Below are 23,353 nucleotides of genomic sequence, written 5' to 3'. Positions count from 1 at the left end.
AGGAAATGGTCTTGGACTCAAGACACTGCTGATTCTCCTCAGGACTGACCCCCACCATCCATCTTTGCTTCTAGACCTATAACTAGACTCAGTCTAAGCAGATTCCTGAAGGTGAGGTGAACTATACTCCAAAAGAACTAATTGAGTTCTCTGATTTATATAAGCAGACATCGAGAGAAGCTCTGTGGGAAGGGATATTAAGGGTGTGGGATAACAGTGGAAGGAACATAAACTTGCATCAAGCCAAATGTATTGACATAGGCTCACTAAGAAGAGATTCTGCATTTAATGCTGCAGCTTAGGAGTTAAAAGTGCTCTAACAGTTCGGTTGGTTGGCCAAAACGTAGACCAAAAATAGCCATGATGAGCAAATTGTAAATGTCCAACCTCCTCTGATTTAATTTAGAGAAAGAGATTCAGAGGTTACTGTCACCATCAAGGACTTGAAAGATGTACAGGTGGTGGTTCCCACCACATACTCATTCAACTCTCCTATTTAGCCTGCAAAGAAGACAGATGGATTTTGGAGAATAAGCATGGATTACATTAAGCTTAACCAGGGGCTGACTCCAATTGCATCTGCCATACCAGTTGTGGTTTCATTGCTTGAGCAGATTAGCACGTCCTCTGGTCCCTGGTATGCAGCAATTTTTGTCAGCAGGCAAAGTCAGCAATACACCTTCACTGTCCTACCTACCGGGGTCTATCAACTCTCTAGTCCTATGTCATAATATAGATCTTCATCACCTTTCCCTTTCACAAGATATCATACTGGTCCATTACATTGATAACATGATGCTGATTGGACCTAGTGAGTGAGAAGTAGCAACTACTCTAGACTTATCATTAAGACATTTGCTGTCAGAAGGTGGGAAATAAATCTGACTAAAATTTTGGGGCCATCTATCTCGATTTCTAGTGAAATTTCTAGGAGATCAGTGGTGTGGGGCTTGTTGAGATACTCTTTTCTAAGGTGAAAGGTAAATTTTTGATTCTGGACAGTCCTATAGCCAAGAAAGAGGTGCAATGCCTAATGGGCTTCTTTGAATTTTGGAGACAGCATATTCCGCATTTGAGTGTGTTTCTTCAACCCATTTGCCAAGTGACCCATAAAGCTGCTAGTTTTGTATGGGGCCCAGAGCAGGAGAAGGCTCTGCAACAGGTCCAGGCTGCAGTGCAAGCTGCTCTTCCACTTGGGCCACATAAGCCAGCAGATCCAATGGTACTTGAAGTGGGAAGTGGCAGATAGGGGTGCTGTTTGGAGCCTTTGGCAGGCCCCATATGTGTATCGTGGTGCAGGCCATTAGGACTATAGAGAAAGGCCCTGACATAATCTAAAGAGAACTATTTTCCTTTTCAAAAACAACTTTTGGTCAGCTACTGGTAGAGCCTTAGTAGAGACTGAACACTTGACCATAAGCCACCAAATTATACTGCGGCCTCAGCTGTTGATCATAAACTATGTTTTCTGACCACCAAGTCATAAAATCGGGCTGCACAGAAACATTCCATCATCAAATGGAAATGGTAACTGTGATCAGGCCCAAGCAGGCCCTGAGGCACAGGTAAGTTACAAGAAGAAGTGGAATAAATGCCTATAGTCCCAACTACCACCACAGGGCCTTCTCTCAGCTTGCATTTATGGGCTCATAAGGAGTTCCCTATAATCAGTTGACAGATGATTCTGCCTGGTGTGCAGGCATCACTTGGAAGTGGAGAGCAGTAGCACTACAGCCCCTCTCTTGGACATCCTTGAAGGATAGTGGTGAAAGGAAATCCTATTAAAAGGGCAGAACTTCAGGCAGTGTACCTGGTTGTGCAATTTGCTTGGGAGGAGAAATAGCCAGACGTGTGATTATATACCAATTCTGGGCTGTAGCCAGTGGTTTGGCTGGATGATCAGGGACTTGGAAGGAACATAATGGAAAACTGATGACAAAATTATTTGGGGAGGAAGTATGTGGCTAGACCTCTCTGAATGGGCAAGAAACATGAAGACGTTTGTGTCCCATGTGAATGTTCACTAAGGGTGATCTCAACAGAGGACAATTTTAATAATCAGGTGGAAACGACCCATTTTGTGGATACTAGTCAGCCTATTTCCTAGCCATGCCTTTATCGTCAAATGGGCTAGTGAATAAAGTGATCGTGGTGGCAGGATGGGCTTAGCAACCTGGCAGCACCACTGCTGAATGCCTAATCTTCCAGCAGCAGAGGCCAACACGGAGCCCAGGATACAGCACCATTCTCAGGATGGTCAGCCACCTACCTGGTGGTGGGCTGATTACCATCAAGGAAGGGACAGTATTTTTTCCTTATTGGAATAGACACTCTGGGTTCAGGTTTACCTTCCCTATATGTAATGCTTCTGCCAAAACTGCCATCCATTGATTGACAGAATGACTTACCCACCGTCACAGTATTCTATGCAGCATTGCTTCTGATCAAGGAACTAAATTCACAGCAAAAGAATTGCAGCAGTGGCCCTGGGCTCATGGATTCACTCGTTCCCCACCATCCTGAAGCTGCTGGCCTGATAGAATGGTGGCATGGCCTTTTGAGCACTCTATTACAGTGCTGGCTAGGTGGCAGTGTTTTTCAGGGCTGGGGCAAGGTTCTCCAGAAGACTGTCCAATATATGATGCTGTTTCTCCAGTAACCAGGATTCATGGGTCCAGGAATTGAAGGGTGGAAAGAGGCGTGGCACCACTCACTATTACCCCAAGTGACCCACTAGCAAAATTTTTGCTTCCTGTTTCCCAACTTTAAGTTCTGTTGGCCTTAGAGGTCTTAGTCCCAGAGGGAAGAATGCTTTCGCCAGGGAACACAACAGTGATATCTTTAATTGGAATTAAGACTGCTGCATGGTTACTTCGGTTCCTCATACCTCTGAATCAATAGGAAAACAAGGGAGGTAAGGTATTGGCTGTGGTTAGTGATCTTGACTACCAAAGGGAACTGGACTACTCAACAACAGAGGTAAGGAAGAGTATGTATGAAATACAGGCAATCCTGTGGAATGTCTCCTCATATTACCATGCTCTGTAATTAAGGTCAATGAAGAACTACAACTCCATCCAGAAAGGATTACTAATGGTGCAGACCTTTCAGAAATGAAGGTTTGGGTCAGCAAAGCAGCTCAGGTGCTTGATGAAGTCAAAGGGAATGCAGAGTGGAGAATAGAAGAAGGTAGTTATAAATACCAGCTACAACCATGTGACTAGTTACAGAAATGCAGACTGTATTTTCACAATTATATTCTCCTTATTTTGTTATGAATACATTTGTCTGTATATAAACATATTGAGCAAATATCTTTGCTTTCTTTCCTCTCATTCCTTTATCATGTATCGACTTTGTATAAATATTTTAAATTTTACATCGTAGTATTTAAGTTATAAAATATCAGGAGGAGAGTAAACATCACGCAGGGGCTTTATCTCCTCTTCTGGAAAGGAATTAGGGCACCTTTGGTTGTATGCAGGACAGTTATATCACTTTAGGCAGAGTTATGACCTTTATTTGGAGATTAAGTATGGCTTAAGGAGATGCATATGGGTGCGAAGTTGACAAGGGGGAGACTTGTCATGGTTAATTTCATGTGTCAACTTAGGGATGTCCAAATGTCTGATAAAACATGATTTCTGGGTGTGTCTGTGTGTCTTGGGAAGAGATTAGTATTTGAATCATTAGACTGAGTGAAGGAGAGACTACCCTTACCAATTGGAGTGGGCATCATTCAATCTTTTGAGGGCTTGAGCAGAACAAAAATGTAGAGGAAGGTCAATTTGCTTTCTCCTATCCTGGGACACCCACTGGCACTCCTGGTCCTCAGGGTTTTGGACTCAGATTGGGACTTACATCATTGGCCCTGCATTTCTCAGGCCTTCAGACTCACACTGAATGACGCTACCAGTCGTTTCCCAGCTCTCCAGCTTGCAGATGGCAGATCTTGGGACTTCTTTGCCTCCAGAACCATGTGAGCCAACTCCTTTAATAAATTTCCTCATCCCTCCCACCCCCCATCTATCTATATAACTCCTATTGCTTCTGTTTCTCTGGAGAACCCTGACTCACACATTTATATTATTGTAGCTTCTTCTTAGATTTACCTTTTGCACTATGATGTGTTCTTCTTTATATCTACTAATGCTTTTTGTGTTAAAGTCTACCAAGCTTTCTTTAGTTTAAAGTTCCATGGTATATCTGTCTTTTACTTTGAACCTTTATATAACTGAAATTGTCTTTTTTTTGTGTGTGTGGTATGTGGGCCTCTCACTGTTGTGGCCTCTCCCGTTGCGGAGCACAGGCTCCGGACACGCAGGCTCAGCGGCCATGGCTCACGGGCCCAGCCGCTCCGCGGCATGTGGGATCTTCCCGGACCGGGGCACGAACCCGTGTCCCCTGCATCGGCAGGCGGACTCTCAACCACTGCACCTCCAGGGAAGCCCTGAAATTGTCTTTTATAAGCAGCGTATGGTTGAAATTTTTTTCCAAATCTTTTTTTTTTAATTTTTATTGTTGTCTTTTGATTGGTTATGGACCATGAGACTATAACACAACCACACACCATTGCGGCTTAAAATATAACAGTGGCCTTTAATCATGGTATTGCATGTATTATACACTTTCCTTACCTCATGCCTACTCATTAACAGAGTTAATGCTTACTAACAGAATTAATATGAGGTAACTCTAAAAATAAGAAATATGTAATACAAAAACTCATAAACATGCATTCCTTGCAAATAAATTATTTGTGGTATTATGTTATATATGAAAACTTTTATCTTTTCTTGACAGATGAAAGACATAATGCACAGGTTTTGAATCCCAGGTAATTAGGCAAGGCATGTACGTTTTCTTTTCCATTTTTCCTGTCCATCAGAGATAATTACTCTGGTAGAATAAATAAAGGGGGAAAAGTCACCTGTATGATCAATCAAGTTAAAAATGATGATTAATTCAACAAATGGCATGAGGGTACACTTATTTTGAAGTAGAGTTCTATCATGTATCAATAATTTATTTGTAACCAACATTTTGAATACACAAATGCTAAAGAATTAAGCATTATTAGAAAAAAAGAGAAAAGATAGCACTCTAAGACATATTTTAGGTGACAGATTTACCATGTCTATGATATAGCCTCAATTTGATTTTTATTATATGCAGCTATATTACCATCTTCACTTAATATACATTTATATTATTTCTATCTATCTAATACATTGAATTTTCTGTTTGTCTGTTTCTTCCTCTCATCCTAAAATAGTTGATACTTACTGTGATACCATGGATTCTTTGTTTTCCAGGCTAGTCTTTGGTCTCACTCTCACTTTCCACTTGCCTATGTATTTAAAAATAAAAATAATCATTTAAAATTGTATTTTCCTCAAAGATGGTTCTACAAAACTCTGTACCATTTATCAGTATTGAAATAGTTTTGAATCCCTATCTGAGATCTGGGAGCAGTCACTACTTAAGAATATCTTACCACCGAGAGCACCTCTTAACTGGTAAGAAAGACTAATATGGGAAAAAGCAGAGTAATATAAGTTTATCTGGAAATGAGCTCAGATCATATTTATATCCATGACATTATTAGCTAAATAGTTTTACACTTTTTTTTACCATTCATATTCTGCCCAGTTTTTCCACAATAAAGTCATCTAATATAAGAAAATTCCTTTAATATGTTTATATATTATCTGAATTATGTGACTATTTTATGTGTCACATATTACTTCAGCAATTTTACATAAACTTTTCAAAATATTTCTGTGAAATATATTCTCTTTTAATTAGTATTATCTTATCAACTTCAAATACTTCAATAAAATTCTTTAAATATTTGAATAAAATTCATTTCATTTTAATTAAGATGGAGGTCGTAGATGTAAAACTCAAAGGCAGAAATTATTTTATAGCGATTTCCATGAAAGGAAATAAACCAATTTTAATATTTATTTTATTCTTGAAGCATATTTTCAGATATTTATAAGGTTATTTAATTTAAAAAAGTTTTTTCTGTAGATTAGCCATGGCTATATCTAGATTTTTCAGTTTTACTATTATATATTAATTTCTAACCTTTTGCAACTCTGCCTGCCTCTCAATTTATTTAAGTGCCTTAAAGCTTAACTACTCTCCTAAATTTCCATGCTATGTTTTAATAAAATAGTGTATGCAAAATTCTTTGAAATATATAAATATTAAAAAGTAAAGTAATAATATTTAATACATATTTAATAATTAAGATCAAATAGTAAAAGGAGGTAGATAAACACTAACTAGAAATCATTTCTACTTAAATTTACCCTTAACACAGTCCAAGTTATTTTAAGATTAAAGAAATTTATTATTCATTATATTGATCATTAATATATTACATATTAAATTTCCATATAAAGATAAATATATAATCGGAATTATTACTAGTTATATCACCATAATGTTATTTATTGATAAGTTACTATGTAGGTCAACTAATTACAAAAGTAATGAATCTTAAATATGAAATTAATATACTCATCGCTTGTATAGTCCTCAGTTCTCCAATTTTCATTTTGGAAATAAACTTTTACCAGTGTAGCAATCAGTACACAGAGAATAATGAAAAAAGGAATGAGTAAGAAAAATGGCCATCTCGTAGGCGTGGAATAGTAAACATTCTCAATATAGCGCCTGTCTAGGAGAGAAAACACCAGTGATTTGAAAGCAATTACCAGGAATATAGCAAAACCATTTCTGCATTTTAATATGACTATTAGAATAAAATGTTTAAACATTTAATAATTTTATAATTAACATATTTTATATGAAGTGGATAAGTTGACATCATAAGTGCTCAACGTTAGACTCTTCTCTTACATAATAGTCCTATATTCCTTGCTTGTTTATTAAGAACCTTCTATTCCATGTAGTCTCTTTTCAGATCTGTCTCATAATACAGACGAAAGGGATTATAGTGTGATCCCAGGAAGAACTGAATTTTCCCTCAATACTCAATTTTTTTTTGTAAGAAATATTGCATATGTAATAGCATTTCAATGAAGTCCAAATTCTTTTCTTTTATTGCATTGGTATTTATTTTCATGTTTCATCTAAGAAATTAATTGCTTAGCTCAAGGTCATGTAGACATTTCCTGTGTTTCTTTCAAGAATAGTTTTAGCTTCTACATTTAGATTTATCGTCTATCACACATGAATTGTGAAGTAAGTTGTAATTTTGAGATTCATTTGGCCTTATGTGGATATCCAGTTGTTAGAATACAATGTTTTGAACTCACTTTTCTTTCCCGTTGAACTATCTTTGTACTTTTCTTGATTACTGTAACTATATACTAAATCTATATTATTCTAAATTTAATATAAGGCAAATAGACTAAGTTGTCCTTCTTTGTTGTACTTTTTCAGAGCTCTTTCGCTATTCTAAGCACTTTTGTGTGTATTTTAGAATCAAATTGTTGACACCTAAAATGTTGCATGCTTTTATGATTGGTTATTTTTATCTATAGATTTAATTTGGTGAGAATTGACATCTTGGCCATAATAAACTTTCCAATAGGTGAGCATGGCATATTTCTCCATTTACTTGTATGTTTAGCATCTATCTGCATTTTTGTTTTAGTTTCAGTCTTGCACATCTTTTGTTAAACTTATTCCTAATATTTTATATTTTGATAGTATTGTAGATGGTACTGATTTTAAGTTGGTTTTCATTTACTGCTGCTAGTATATAGCAATACTATCCACTTTTAAACATTTCCTTTGACCTTTCGAAAGGTTTTTATTACTTCTAGAAGTATTTTTGTAGAGTCCTTAGGATTTTTGATGTAATTAATCATATCATGTTCAGTCTAATTTCATCCTTTCTAATCTTCATGCTCCTGATTTTTTGTTCTTTACTTATTGCACTGGCTATGACTTAGGGTAAAATATTGACATGGTGAGAGCAGACTTCATTGCCTTGCTCTCAAATTTTGGAAAAAACAATGTATTTTATCATAAGATATATTGGCTAAAATTTTTTTGTTGATGCTTTTTATCATATTGACGAAGTTTGCTTCTGTTGGTAGTTTGTTGCCTTTAAAAAATTCATAAATACGTGTTGAATTTTGTCAAATGACTTTTATGCATCAAAAGAGAAAATGATATACACTTAAAAAATTCTTAATTTGGTGAATTGCACTGATTGACTTTCAAATGAATGCTTACATTTATGTTTATGAAGTATATTGTTCTGTAATTTTTTCTTTGTTAACTTTCTTTCTGGATTTGGCATCAGGGATATGTTTTCCTCATACAGCGAGGTGACAGGAGTCACTTCACTGCTACTTTTTAAAATGGTATTTCTTCCTTGCAAAAACTTGCCAGAATTAACCTGTGAAACCAAATACATCTGTATTTCTTGTTGCTGTTATTTTTGTTGGTGGTGATTTTCAAAAATCACAAATGCACACATCATGAAGTTTGGGCTTCTGATTTCTTGGTTATACCCTATGATTTATAATTCCTTTTCCATAAGGAGTAGCCCTTATAACACTTTTTACATTAGAGTAGCTTTATCAGTCTACTTTTACCCATAATTGATTAGGACTTGAAGAACATATGTATTATCTTGACCGTTTTCAGTCTGACTGAGGTAATTCCTTAAAAATGTATGGATTTCTTGTGTATTAAATAAAAATACACCCCATTAAATGAAACCACACCCACAAATCTTTTTAACATAAATCTGTCTATATTGGACTCTGGTGAGGCTGCTATAAAATAACCTATTTAACATTCATAGTAGCCTTACTGTTTAAGAGTTTTTAAGAGGCAGTCCAGTACAATACTTAGAAGGCTTTTTGTATATTGATAGATGAAGGTGTCTAAGAGGCATCACTTTAAGTTTTCCTGAGGTCTTAACAGAGGGGTTTACATATGCTTGACAATTTTTATCTGAGATCAAATTTTATTGCTCAGTATCTCAAATTTAGCTGTTAGCCATTTCTCACTTTAAGAATGTTTTGCTGGAAGAATTCAGGAATAAAAATTAATTTTATTTTCAAACCAAATAAATTCTAGCTCTTTTCAAGTAAAATAGACATTTTACTTGAAAACTGAACTGTTCCTTTATTAATAATTACTATCATCTTATATTTTATCATAGGTAACTTAAGTCACCCAACTTGGAAATCTTGCTGACCAGAACCATGAATTCTACTTTCCACATTACCACAGGCAGCAAGGATGCCACACAATTCACTACTTCATAATAAATGTCCTCATTTCTCCAACTTCTAATAACATGTTTTTAAGCTGTCTTTGAATTGCTCACCAACAGTCTTCTTGAGACAATGTCAACATATATCAGTAGTCATCAACAGTTTCCTGTACTACCTTCCATGCACCACCCAATTCCAAAGCTAATGGCACATGTTTTAGATTCTTGTTATATAAATATAAATGCACCATCTGGTACCAAATTGTGTGTGTGTGTGTGTGTGTGTGTGTGTGTAGGGGGAGAGAGAGAGAGAGAGAGAGAGAGATTGTGCAAGAAAGTATCCCTAAATTTAGTAACTTAATCTTTTAATTTTGTGTGTCATGAATTTGGGGAGGGCTTAGTTGCATGGTTGTATTTTTATTTTTATGTCTCAATGTAGTCAAATTTCATATACAGCAGATAATTTTCAACAGAATGAGTGTTCCAATAATGAGAGTTCGAAGCATTAGTATTCTAAAAAACCCAATCAGAATCTGCAGCAAAACCATGGAAGTCTCAGAATCTCACTTCTGTATATTTTACTGCTCAATCACGTCACTAAAACCAACCTGGATTCTAGGAAACAGTCTTCTTCTCACTGTGGAAACAGCATGCATGTGCATGGATAGAAGCAGTTAATTGCTGTTAATTTGAAGATAAGCTGACCGTTCCCACTAACATAGAAATAGCTTGGTGATACATAAGTATGTTATAATGTTTTTTACTTAATCTATTACTGCATGGTCTTAAATACTATATTTCAAATGCTGGAATGAATGTGGAAATGTTACGAACTAAGTCTGGCTCAAAATCTGCTTGCTTTGATTTTCTGTAAATATAGGTTTTTGTTTGTTTGTTTGTTTGTTTGTTTGCGGTACGCGGCCTCTCACTGTTGTGGCTTCTCCTGTTGCAGAGCACAGGCTCCAGACACGCAGGTTCAGCGGCCATGGCTCACGGGCCCAGCTGCTCTGCAGCATGTGGGATCTTCCCGGACCGGGGCACGAACCCGTGTCCCCTGCATCGGCAGGCGGCCTCTCAACCACTGTGCCACCAGGGAAGCCCTAAACATAGATTTTTATATAAAAGAAATCTAGTCCTAAGCAACACTGGATCTGCCAGCTTGCTCTAAAATACATCTCTACTTTGAACCAAAATGTGTCGAAAATTATATTTCCTAAGCTCCTTAACCTTTGGAAGGTCTTCTAGTTAGATTTGGCTAATGGGATTCACTGGATAAAATTTGGAGGGCAAGAAGACAGAAATTGCCATGGTATTTAACCCTCTCTGTCTCCAGCATCTGCAATTGTGTCCCTGTATCCTCTACACCTTCACCTCATGCTGGAGAGTACCTCTAACCTGTGTTCTAGACCCTAGTATATAGCCCTGACCACAGTTACATGTCATGCGAGATGGCTTAGATTCTGGTTCTAGTAATAACATCTCCATTTATTGTGCCTTTAGCCCTAAGAAGTGGTAGTGGATTCCTGTGTTGCTAATCTCTGGTTGCCTCACTGTTCTCTGATTGGCTTTTATCTCTGCCGTTGTGTGTTACCCCATGCCTTGTATTGAATTCCTTCTGTGTGAAAGGCTAAAGTGATTTCTATTTTCGTGCCTGGGCCTTTACTGACATACGTTATTTATAACATATATTTAATATGTTATAACACATTAGTCTCTGGAAGGAAAACATAAATTAAATAGCCATATATGGTGTATTGTTTTATGTCCAAACATAATCTAAATATAAATTGGTAGACAAAAGACTTATTTTATTAAATTTAATACATTAAAATGTTATTTTAATTATAATTTCAATTGAAATCAGTATCCATCAATACTTACCAGGTAGGCCTGGTACTGAGGGTGGAAAGTTGCCACTGTCAATACTCCCACCTTCCCATGACTCTAGTGAAGCTAGGCAGTTTGGAGGTAAATATGTAGGGTTACAGTGACAGTGCCTTTTATTATTACATAGCTGAAACAGGAGAAATATCATAAATAGCTAAAATTATTTGTGTTCACTTAAAATTTTGAAATAATAGCTAGGTCAGATAAGGCTGATTTTCTTACATGGTTTATGAATATGACTGTGTGTGTGTGTGTGTGTGTGTGTGTGTGTGTGTGTTTAGCTGTGCGTTTGCTTTCCAAATATCAGCCTCAGTGATTTCTATTCTTGTCTGTAGTGCTGATACTTACACCTCGATTGTGGCATTTTTCTGGAGTACAGTCGTAGTTCAAGAATGAAGAATCTACACATTTTTTATTTTTGCAAACCTGAAAAGGAGACATCCCAAAGTAAGTTAACTGTACCAACACCTGTGTTTGGCATCTAATTAAAAGGATTCCTTATTATACTGACATAAGAGGTATTCATTTAATAACAAATATTAACATACTAACAATAAGTGATTAATTCATAGTGCTACTATGTTTTCAGCACTAGATGAGACCGATTATCTGAAAATAAATAAAACAATAAAAACATCTTCCCTGCTTATACTGGGATAGGAAGTACAGACATGAAATAAGTAACAGTAAAGGTAAATGTGTAATAAATACTATAATAAAATAGTTTTATGAAATAATAAAAACACAGAATTTGTCTAATATATGAGGACAGTGAAACTTTTTTATTGAGCTCTGATGTTGAACATGACTTAATCAAGCATAGAAATGAAAGACAAAGTACTTATAGAAAAAGAATAAGTATTCAGAATGACCCTACATCATATCTATTATGAAACTGTTAAGAAATATTTAGGGAAGTTCAGTTGTTACACAAAGAACAGCCATTCAAACATTAATTAACTAAATATTTGAGTCTTACGATGTGCCTGGCCCTGAGAACACAGCAGTGAACAACAACAACAAAACTCATGTTGCTCATATTGCAGTAAAAGATATAGAAACACACACACAACAAAAAATCTATACATGATGTGACAGAGGTTATTATGGAGGGTTTGTCTGTGTCTTATAGTCTTAATCAGAAAATTGGTCTATAACCTATAAGCAATTGGCGGTGTTTAGAGATTTAATTGGAAGATGGAAAGCTGATAAACGGAGGTTTTGAAAAAGAGAATGTAAAAGGCAAGAGAAAATATAGAAAGACAAACTAGAATAACATTACAGTAGTCCAGAAAAATGACAACCATAGAGTGAAATTGAGTGGTAGTAGTGTTGATGAAAAACAGTGGTTGTGTTTGAGACAGAGTTAAATAGTTTGATCCACCTAAGTTTAGTGATAGATTGTATATAAAGGATGAAAAGAGAGATGGAGCAATGACACCAAGGTCTCTGGTATGTCTAACTTTCTTGGTTGTGGTACAAGTAATGGAATAAGAAAGCTAAGCATAAAGCTCAAAAGTTTAGAAATATTATTTTTTGAGACTTCTTTTTACTTGTAATATCAAATAATACTATGCACTTGAGATAAAATAAAAATTATTTTTAGGCACAGAAAATGTGAAACAATGTGATTCCACAAAAGTAACCAAAACCTGAAGCCAGCATTCCTCCCATGGTCATCAATGGCTAAGGATGTAGTATTTAAGTGATTATATGCACCGTACACCAGTGACAGAATTAAAAGCAGGTTTTACCAAATCCTGAAAAAATAATCTGGAGGGCAACATCAGCAAAATGGTGCACTAGGAAGTCCCAAGTCTTGTTCTCCTTTAGAGATCCTAGAAGAAGAAGATGAAGAAGGAGGAGGAGGGGAAGGAGGGGGGGAGGGGGAGAAGGACTGGCTAAAGCAACCCATAGGAGCTCTGGAAGCCGTCAGAGGTCTACTGCAGCTAAGCAAATGCCCAAACAAACAAACAAAAAGCCACAATCAAAATGTTAGAAAGTTTTGTAGTATTTTGCTCAAACCTTGTCCCACTACTTTTTGGGCATGCCATAGTCTTGGTCTGGAGGAGACAGCAGCTGAGTTTCCAATTCCCTCCCTTGAACTGAATGGAGTAGAGGACACCTTATTTTCAATATTGTAACCTGTCTGGGAACTGCCTGAAGACTGGTCTCTGTTCCACCTAATTCAGATCTCAGATGGACACTGCCCAGGAAAACTGCAGGGAAACTAAGACTTGTAGACATTTGGAGCAGAGAGAATGGGTGGAAACATACAATAGACCATCTAAGGCTCCAAGGCAACCCTGGCATGAGACTATTTGGAAAAACAAGACATTAAAAAACATACATGTATGTGGGGAATAAGAAAAGCCACAAAAAGACCCAGGAAAGATGCATATTCACAGAGATCTCAGAGACCACAAGCTTTCTCCTCAGGCTACTCCCAAGGCTCAGAGCACACCCAAGAAATTAGAAAAGGACTACACTGGCACGGAGCCAGACTGCAAACAGTGGGAGAAATGGCTGTTTTTCAAAAGTCCAGTTTTTAACCAAAAAATCACATGCTATAAAAAGAAACAGGAGAAAAAGGAGGAAAGAATATGCAATGGAGATAAAACAGTATCACCAACAAGTAGTGCTGGGAAAACTGGACAGCCACATGTAAAACAATAAGATTAGAACAATCCCTCACAACATTTACAAAAATAAACTCAAAATGGTTTAAAGACCTAAATGTAAGGCCTGTAACCATAAGACTCTTAGAAGAGAACATAGGTGGGATACATTTTGACATAAATTGTAGCAATATTTTCTTGGATCAGTCTCCTAAGACAAAAGAAGTAAAATCAAAACTAAACAAATGGGATCTAATTAAACTTAAAAGCTTTTGCACAGCAAAGGAAACTATCAACAAAACAAAAAGAAACCTATGGAATCGGAGAAAATATTTGCTAATTATGCAACTAACAAGATGTTAATATCCAAAATATATAGACAGCTCATTCAATACAATATCAAAACAAAAACAAAACAGTTAAAAAATGGGCAGTAGACTGAATAGACATATTTCCATAGAAGATATAAAGATGGCCCACGGGCTCATGAAAAGATGTTCAACATCGCTAATTATTAGAGAGATGCAAATCAAAAACACAATGAGGTATCACCTCACACCTCTTTGAATGGCTCTCATCAAAAAGTCTACAAATAACAAATATTGGGGAGAATGTGGAGAAAAGGGAACCCTTGTACACTTTTGCTGGCAATGCAAATTGGTACAACCACTATGGAAAACACTATGGATGTTCCTTAAAAAAGTAAAAATAGAATTACCATACAACCCAGCAATCCCACTCCTGGGTATACATCTGGAAAAAAGAAAGACACTAATTCAAAAAGATACATGTTCCCCAATGTTCACAGCAGCACTATTTACAATAGCCAAGGCTCAGAAGCAACTCAAGTGCCCATCAACAGACTACTGCATTTAAAAATGTGATTTTTAAATATATATATGTATATATACATATTTATAAATTTATATAATGGAATATTACTCAGCCATAAAAAAGAATGAAATACTGTTATTTGCAGTAATGTGGGTGGGCTTAAAGAAAATTATGCTTAGTGAAATAAGTCAAAGAGAAAGTCAAATACTATATGATATCACTTATATGTGGAAACTTAAAAAGAATGCAAAGGAATATATATATGCAAAACTGAAACAGATATAGAAAACAAACCTATGGTTGCCAAAGGGGAGATCAAAGTGGGGAGGGACAAATTAGGGGTATGGGATTAACAGATGCAAAGTGGTATATATAAAATAGATATGCAACAAAGATATACTGTATAGCACAGGGAATTATACCCATTATCTTGTAATAACCTATAATGGAATATAATCTGCAAAAATACTGAATCACTATGCTGTACACCTGAAACTAACACAATATTGTAAATCAATTATACTTCAAATAATAAAAAGAGTTGATGGAAGGTTCATGAAAATGGAGAGTACTTATATCTCAGATTTATGTGCCTTTGATTGATTTTTCCTTTACTCTGTGAATCTTTTATTATTTTCATCACTAAAATGGGCATATGTTACTTTAACTGCCATTTTAAGTAAGTATATCAAAATATAATTCATGACATTAAAAATACTCCCTGTGTAACATGAGATAATTAATAAAACAGTTAATACATATGACTTCCATGAAAAAAGTACTAAATAGCCAATGAAATATTCATAGTGATAATATCTCATTTTCAAAACTTTCTACTTTCTTATTTTTTGAAATTAAATGTGCACTTAAGTTATGAGAAAAATACCAAATATGCATTTAAAATTTGAAATTAGGAAATTAGTTGGTAATAAAAGACTACATACCTTATTTAGACCACAAACAGTTCCATCTTTTACCCACATGTTTCCGCTGTCTTTATCATCATATGCATATTCCAGTCCAACGCAGATGTTTCCATCTATGTTGCTATACAAAACAGTGGCATTTGGAATATTAATTATAATTCCTTTGTCATATGTACACAGTAATTTTCCACATCGCACATCCCTATAATTTACCAACAAATAAAAATCATTAGTTTTCAATACAGAGAAATATTAGAATATCATTTCTAAAGCAAACAGATTTAAATAAAGCATTAAGGGCTGCTAAAAGATGTATGCAATTAATTGTGCAACACCAAAAAGTATGAGAGCCTTTCCTGCATTGTTAATAGTAACAACATCTTAGTAATTATGAACTACTTTCTATTTAGCCTTATCACTTTTTTGGTAACAATTCTTCATTCCTTTTTTGATTCTTAAACATGATTCCAAGCTTATTCTATTCTAAAAAATTAGTGAAATTTAAAAAATTACTGGTATGATTGGATTTCCTTTTGTGTTTTTCAAACATAATATGTACTCTCCACATCATGGGTCCCAAACTGACAAGACACTGAGGCATACACTCAAGAAGCAGTACATGCAATAAATATTAACGCTGAACCACTGAGATACATCACAACGATAGTGCATAAATCACAGACAAAATCATGAAAGTAACCAGAAAATAAAAAAGCATTAACAGCAAAAGAACAGTAATACAACTTAAGACTGACTTTCCAAGAGAAATAATGGAGATCAGATTATTGAATGACAGACTCAAAGGTGAGACAAAATATCTAGTGTCTTCGCATTCTGTAGGTAGAGAAAATATCTTTCAAAAGGAAATATGGCATTTTCAGACAATAATTAATAAAATTTATCAATAGACGCCCCAGACTAAAGAAAATGTAAACTGAGTTCTTCCCATGGAAGGAAATTTATCTTAGATGTAACTTGTAGAAGTACAAAACACATATAGCTTTATCAGATTGAGGAAGTTTTATTCTATTCCTAATTAGATGAGAGTGTTTATCATGAGTCAGTTCTAGGATTTGTGATACATCAGGCACAAAATAAATTGTGTAGTTAAATCTTAACAAGGTGGGTAGGAGAGAGAGAAGATATAGGTAAATTATCTCCCCCCAAATAAGTATAAAACTGTGCAAATTTGTCACAACAAACATTTCAGGGCTATGGAAACTGATCAAAAGCAAACAACAAATCGAGAAGCATTTATGTAAAGTTGCCATAAAATCAGTAATAATAGTGAAAGGCTGTGGTCCTCTTGCCTGGGTCTGCTCCCATACACTCTTTCAGCTGTCGTTTTACCAGGGCAAGGCTGGCCATTAAAACCAATAAATTCAGTGCCAGAGGGATCATCTTTGATTTGGTGCAGAGAGCAAAAAGTCTCACCCAGCAGCATTTTGAGTAAAAGTAGCAAATGTATTAGGGAATGAATGTAAAACCAGCAGCACCGTTAGCCCAAGACTGAGGTCACAGTTGAGATTCGGGACGGAGTAGCTAGAAATTGGAGCCATGATTCTGGAGAGAGTGCTTCCATAAAGGCTGGCTGTCGGCTCTCCTTACATCACATCCCTAGCTGGCTGTGAGGCTCCATGTATGTGCAGGGAGACTTCACAAGTCTCTATTTGTTATAAAGCAGAAACTAACACACCATTGTAAAGCAATTATACTCCAATAAAGGTGTTAAAAGATAATAAAATAAAATAAAGGGGGGAAACACAGAAGCTTCTCAAAGGACACAGAGAAAGCATTTCATAAAATCCAGCACTGAACCATGATGAACTGTCTCATCCAGCTAGGAACAGACAGAAACTTCCTCAAATTGATAGAGCTGTATGTGTAACCTACTAGTAGTATCATGGATAAAGTAGAAAGATTGAATGCTATCACTCTACAATCAGGAACAAAACAAACATTTCTGCTTTTATCACTTTTATGCAATGAGGCAAAGATTTCTTAGGTATTATACTAAAAGCAAGATCTGTAAAAAAATGAAGGGATAAGTTGGTCTTCATCAAAATTAAAATCTTTTGATCTTCAAAAAGTTGTCATTAAGAAAAGATAGAATTAGATATTTACAATTCATATATCTGATAAAGATTCTATTCTGATACAAAGAAGAATTTTCACAATTCAATAATGACAACAAAACCCAATTTAAACGTGGGCTACAGATCTACCAAGACATTTTACCAAAGAAGATATACAAATGCCTTATAATCACATGAAAGGGTGGTAATTTCATAAATCAGTAGGTAAATGCAAATTAGAGCCAGAGTAAGATACCTTTTTAGAATGACACACAAATAAACAAGGAAACAAAAAGTCATGACAATATCAAACGTTGGTGATGTAGAGAAGGATGTAGGGAAGCTAGAACTCTGATACATATTTGCTGGAAATGTAAAATGGTACAGTAACTCTGGAAAATATTTGGGAAGCTTCTTAAAATGTTGAACATATACCTGCCATGTGACCCAGCAATTCTACTTCTAAGTGTGCATCCAGGTGAAATTTTAAAATATGTGTCTACATAAAGACTTGCACCTTCATACTTGTTATAGCCCAAGAGAAACAAATACATGGCTTTACAAAGCAAACAAACAAAATACTGCACAAGAATGTTCACAGCAGCATTGTTCTTGATTTTTTTATTGAAGTATAGTTGATTTACAGTGTTGTGTTAATTACTGCTGTACAGCAAAGTGGTTCAGTTATACGTATATATATTCAATATTCTTTTCTATTATGGTTTATCACAGGATACTGAATATAGTTCTCTGTGCTATACAGTAGGACCTTGTTGTTTTATCCATTCTCTATATAATAGCTTACATCCACAGCAGCATTGTTCTTAATGGCCTTAAACTAGAAACATTCTAAGTGCCCATTAAGTGGTACATAATTTTAAAATGTTTATATCCACACCATATAATATTACCCAGTAATAAGAAGCTACATACTACTGATATAGGCTACAAAATGGATGAATCTCAAAAACATAAGTAAAAGAAACCAGACAAAAAGATTACATATTAGAGGGCTTCCCTGGTGGCGCAGTGGTTGAGAGTCCGCCTGCCGATGCAGGGGACACGGGTTTGTGCCCCGGTCCGGGAAGATCCCACGTGCCACGGAGCAGCTGGGTCCGTGAGCCGTGGCCGCTGAGCCTGCGCATCCGGACCCTGTGCTCCACAACGGGAGAGGCCACAACAGTGAGAGGCCCGCGTTCCACCAAAAAAAAAAAAAAAAAAAAAAACAAAGAACAAAAAACAAAAAGGCAACCTACTGAATGGGAAGAAGGTATTTGCAAAGGGGTTAATATCCAAAATATATAAAGAACTCATACAACTCAATAAAAAAACAGCCTCCCAAAATCAATTAAAATATCGGCATCGGACCTAAATAGACATTTTCCCAAAGGCATACAGATGGCCAACAGGTACATGAAAAGACATTAAACATCACTAATCATGAGGGAAATGCAAATCAAAACTGCAATGAGATATCATCTCACACCTGTCAGAATGGCTATTATCAAAGAGACCAAAAAAAAAAAACAAGCATTGGTCAGATGTGGGGAAACTGTAGTAAACTGTCGGTATGAATGTAAATTGGTACAGCCAAATGGAAAACAGTATGGACTTTCCTAAGAAAAAAAAAAAATTAAAGTAGAACTACCATAAAATCCAACAATTCCACTCCTAGATATTTATCTGAAGAAAATGAAAACACTACTTCAAAGAGATATATGTTCCCCAATGTTCATAGCAGTATTATTTAAAATAGCTAAGATATGGAAGCAACCTAAGAACCCAGCATTGGATGAATGGATAAAGATGTGAGATATATTTATATTATTTGTATATTATATATGTAATAGAGTATCACTCAGCCACAAATAAAAATGAAATGTTGCCATTTGCAAGAACATGGATGGACCTGGATAGTATATTGCTTCATGCTTCGTGAAATAAATCAGACAGAGAAAAACAAATATTGTATGTTTTCACTTATATGTGGAATCTAAAAATAAAACAAACAAACAAATATAACAAAACAGAAACAGACTTACAGATACAGAGAACAAACTAGTGGTTACCAGAAGGGAGAGGTGTACGTAAAGTACAAAATGGGTGAAAGGGATTAAGAAGTACAAACTACCAATGGCAAAATAAATAAGCCAAAGGGATGTAACATACAGCATAGGGAATATAGTCAGTATTTTATAATAACTTTGTATGGTGTGTAATCTATAAAAAATGTTGGATCACTATGTTCTACCTCTGAAACTAATATAATGTTTGTAAGTACTTATACAGAAAATTATAAATATATGCAAAGTTTCCATTATGTATTACTCATACTAACCAATATAAAGTCAAAAAATTGCAATGCATGCCAAAAAAGTTAAAATGTGATATAGGTGCAAATAAAGCACTAGATATCAATATCCAAATGACCCAAATATTGCAATTAGCAGAGAAGCACTTTATAGCAGCTAATATAAAAAGATCAATGATTTAAAAGAAAATATAATCCTAACAGCTAGAAAGCTTCCTTTAGTCAGTATATGCTTTAGCAGTTATGAAACAAACTTTTGTGCTTCTGGGCTTGAGCATATGAAAAAGCAACTTATGAATGTAAGATGTAGTTTGTATATATTTGTGGTGTCTGGAAATAAAATTATCACTATAAGTTCACGTTTTAAAAACAGAGATATAATACGTGGATATAGAAATAAATGTGATACATGTATGTTCTAGCTTTGTTGTCTGAGAAGACTTAGAGGTAATGGAAAACGGCAGAAATAAGCACACCTGGTTCTCAGATGTTTACTAAATACTCTTCTCTACTAAAAGGAATCTGGGCTACTTAGAGAAACAGCTGAATCCAGAACAAGGGTAGGAAAAATATAACAGGGGCCTAGAACATCTTTTTTTGTGCTGGAAAAATGTGTAAGTTTTTAAAGTGTCATACAGACTTTTGAAAAGAATATTGTGGCCAGCTAAAAGAAACTCTCACTAGCTCAAATTGAGACAATTTGAAAAAGTAAGTGTTAAAATAAATGATAGTAATATATTCTATAATATTGAGTCAAATAACAATTGCTGTGTCTGAACTGACATAAATAAATACACAAACATAAATAAATAAATAAAAATAATACTTCTTTCTACAATACATTTCTAGCTTAAAGGGGGAGGCAATAATGGAGTTAGAAAATCATCAACGAACCTTAATACTAGTGGGTGAAAGTTCGAAGAAGAACAGAACATGTCCATGGTCTCAATATTAACTCTCCCCATATTAACACATTAAACACAAAGGAAAAGTGTAACTTTACAATAGAGACCTAAAGAAAATTAACGTTACCAAATAATTTAACTTAAAATATCCAACTTTGAGAGAAAATGGCATGTACCTTTTAAAAATTGCACTTGACGGTACAACACCACTTCAGTGGCAAGCTTGCCAAAATTTACGACATGAATCTAATGATGAAAAATATCAAACAAACCCAATTTGAGGAAAATATTACAAAATAATTGGCCTGTAGTATTTTTTTTTAAAAAAAAAAAAACAGGAAAAGAAATGGAAACAAAAAGAATGTTCTAGATTAAAGTTTAACAAACTCGTGACTCTGGATTTGCTCCTGAACAAGAAAAAAGACCTATAAATACTTCATTGAGATAATGAATGAAGTTTTATTGAGAACTGTGGTTGACAGCTACAATAGAGCCATTAAAAAAAATAAAAACCTTTGTTCTCAAGAAAACACAATGATTTATTTAAGGATAATGAAACATAGTAACCAACTTACATTCAAATGGTTTAGGAAAATCGTTTTGAAGGGAGGAAAGGAGAGGAGAGTTAGAAAAACAGAAGGATAAAGCAAATGCGCAAAATGTAAACCACTGAGTAAAAGCTATATGGGAAGTCTTTTTGCTATTCATGCAAAACAAGAAATTTTTTTTGCTATCAAACCAAGTTTGAAATAGTAACAAAGTAAAATATTATAGTAACAGTAGCATTCTAGTTCTAGTATATATAATTCTAGTTCTAGTATATATAATAATCATAGTAGTTAACAATTAACCCTCATATGTGTCAGTCCCATTCTAAGTGCTTTTCATAGAGTGTCTAAATTCCACACTGGCACAAGCCCAGTGACGTCAGTGAAATTGATATACATATTTTACATATCAGAAAAGTGAGGCACGTGTCCAAAGTCACACAAGTAGGTAAGTATTGGGATTAGTATTTGAAACCAAGATGTCTGCTTGTGGAGTATATGTACTTAAACACATTGCTTTACTTCCTGGATAGTAAAAATTCATGCATTTTTATCAGATCACTATGAAGAATGATCATCCTTTGTAAAATTAAAGTGACAGCATGCAAAATAAAACTGATCAGTCCTTCTAACTAATGGGTAATTAATGTAACTATATGTAAATTAAATGCTCTGTGGGGTGGAACAAGGGATAGTTTGGATGTGTGAGAAAGATAAGTACAGATATTCTGTACTTGAGACATTTATAATTTGATTAAATATAGTCTTACTTCATGATCAAGTGACATTTCACTTACATGTAAAGTAAATTATCTCATGGTATTTTCAAATATAAAGCAATAAATAAAGTTTCTCAGATAGATTTCCTAGAACATACTTAGGATTACACTGTGTGTACCCTGAAGCATTAGAGCCACAGTTCCCAGATGGATCAGTCTTAGAATTAAGTTGATCAAAACACTCTTGAGTACCAAAACCTGAACCTGAAAAATAAAAATTTGTGGTTAGTCATATTGAACTTACATTAATTTAAAATAATTAATGAGTACACTTAAAATTCTGAGATTGTTTACAATATTGCACAAAATAAGAGCATAATACAAAATTGAAAATAAAACCTAGTTTTAAAATCACAAAAAAACTACTTCAATGAAATATTTAAATATTGAAAGCATCTTGTCTACTATCCAAACAGATACCTTAGGATTAACTACAGTATGCAGTTTATCTTCTAATTTTTAGTAAGTCTAGAAATATATAAGTATATAAGAAACTTTTTTTAAACAAATAATTGACTTATTGGTCAATAGTGTTATCATATAAATGTGTTTTCAAGACAAATCATTAAAATAATATCTTATTTTTTTATCCTAATTTCCCCAGACCAAAAATTCTTGGAGTCACGGCTGATTTATTTTCATATTTACTATTCAGTCCACACACATTACGTGTTTAATTCTCATAAGATTCAGTCTACTTAAAGAGCAGGTTATTTATCATGACTCAATTAATTCTACTCTAATGGGAGGACTGAGCCAAAAACTTTTGATAGGGAGATTTAACTGTGAAGAAAAATGACACAGCATAAGAGGAGGCCCTGTGGACCCATCAGGATCTCAGTTGAAAGTCTTAGAGGCAGTAGTAAACTGAAAATAAGCAGTTGATTTTCATCCCAGAGGTCACTTGGAAACATAGCTATGTGTGAGAAATCAAAATTATAAGCTTAGCTAGGGAAGCAGGCCATTGGACAAAAAAAGGCCAAAGTTGGAGGATCTTTTATGACTATAGTGATAAAATTAGAGACTCGGGGGCCTCAACATATAGTATAGTCCCCTCTTAAGACATTTTCCTGCTTCTAAACATGTGAAGAGAAGGAGATTAAAATATAAGGAGGTGACTTCCAGAAAGCAGAGCATATTTTTCTGCAGTTTCTGCATTGTGATTACATACCTGCCAGGGGAAGGAGTCTCAGTAAATATACGATCTCTCAGTTGAAAGCCCTGGAGAGTTATGCCCTAGAAACAAGAGTGAACTA

The 23,353-nt window shown here is 35.0% G+C and overlaps 1 protein-coding gene across 1 annotated transcript in view; it reads right to left on the bottom strand.

The window, feature by feature from the left end:
- Positions 1 to 4,771: 4,771 nt before the first annotated feature.
- The window catches only part of ADAM2 (ADAM metallopeptidase domain 2), a 79,792-nt gene continuing 61,210 nt past the window's right edge, over positions 4,772 to 23,353 (bottom strand). The window contains exons 15-21 of the mRNA XM_067722117.1: positions 22,196 to 22,301; positions 15,498 to 15,681; positions 11,450 to 11,527; positions 11,096 to 11,228; positions 6,532 to 6,691; positions 5,287 to 5,350; positions 4,772 to 4,899 (exon numbers count right to left, since the gene is read on the bottom strand). Coding sequence (XP_067578218.1) covers positions 5,317 to 5,350; positions 6,532 to 6,691; positions 11,096 to 11,228; positions 11,450 to 11,527; positions 15,498 to 15,681; positions 22,196 to 22,301 — 695 coding nt within the window. The 3' untranslated portion in view covers positions 4,772 to 4,899; positions 5,287 to 5,316. The remainder of the gene's footprint in view (positions 4,900 to 5,286; positions 5,351 to 6,531; positions 6,692 to 11,095; positions 11,229 to 11,449; positions 11,528 to 15,497; positions 15,682 to 22,195; positions 22,302 to 23,353) is intronic.

The sequence above is a fragment of the Pseudorca crassidens genome, chromosome 21 (genome assembly GCF_039906515.1).
Source record: "Pseudorca crassidens isolate mPseCra1 chromosome 21, mPseCra1.hap1, whole genome shotgun sequence".
Taxonomy (NCBI): domain Eukaryota; kingdom Metazoa; phylum Chordata; class Mammalia; order Artiodactyla; family Delphinidae; genus Pseudorca; species Pseudorca crassidens.
Note: the sequence above shows the minus strand (reverse complement) of the source record. Positions and strands in the feature narration are given on the sequence as shown.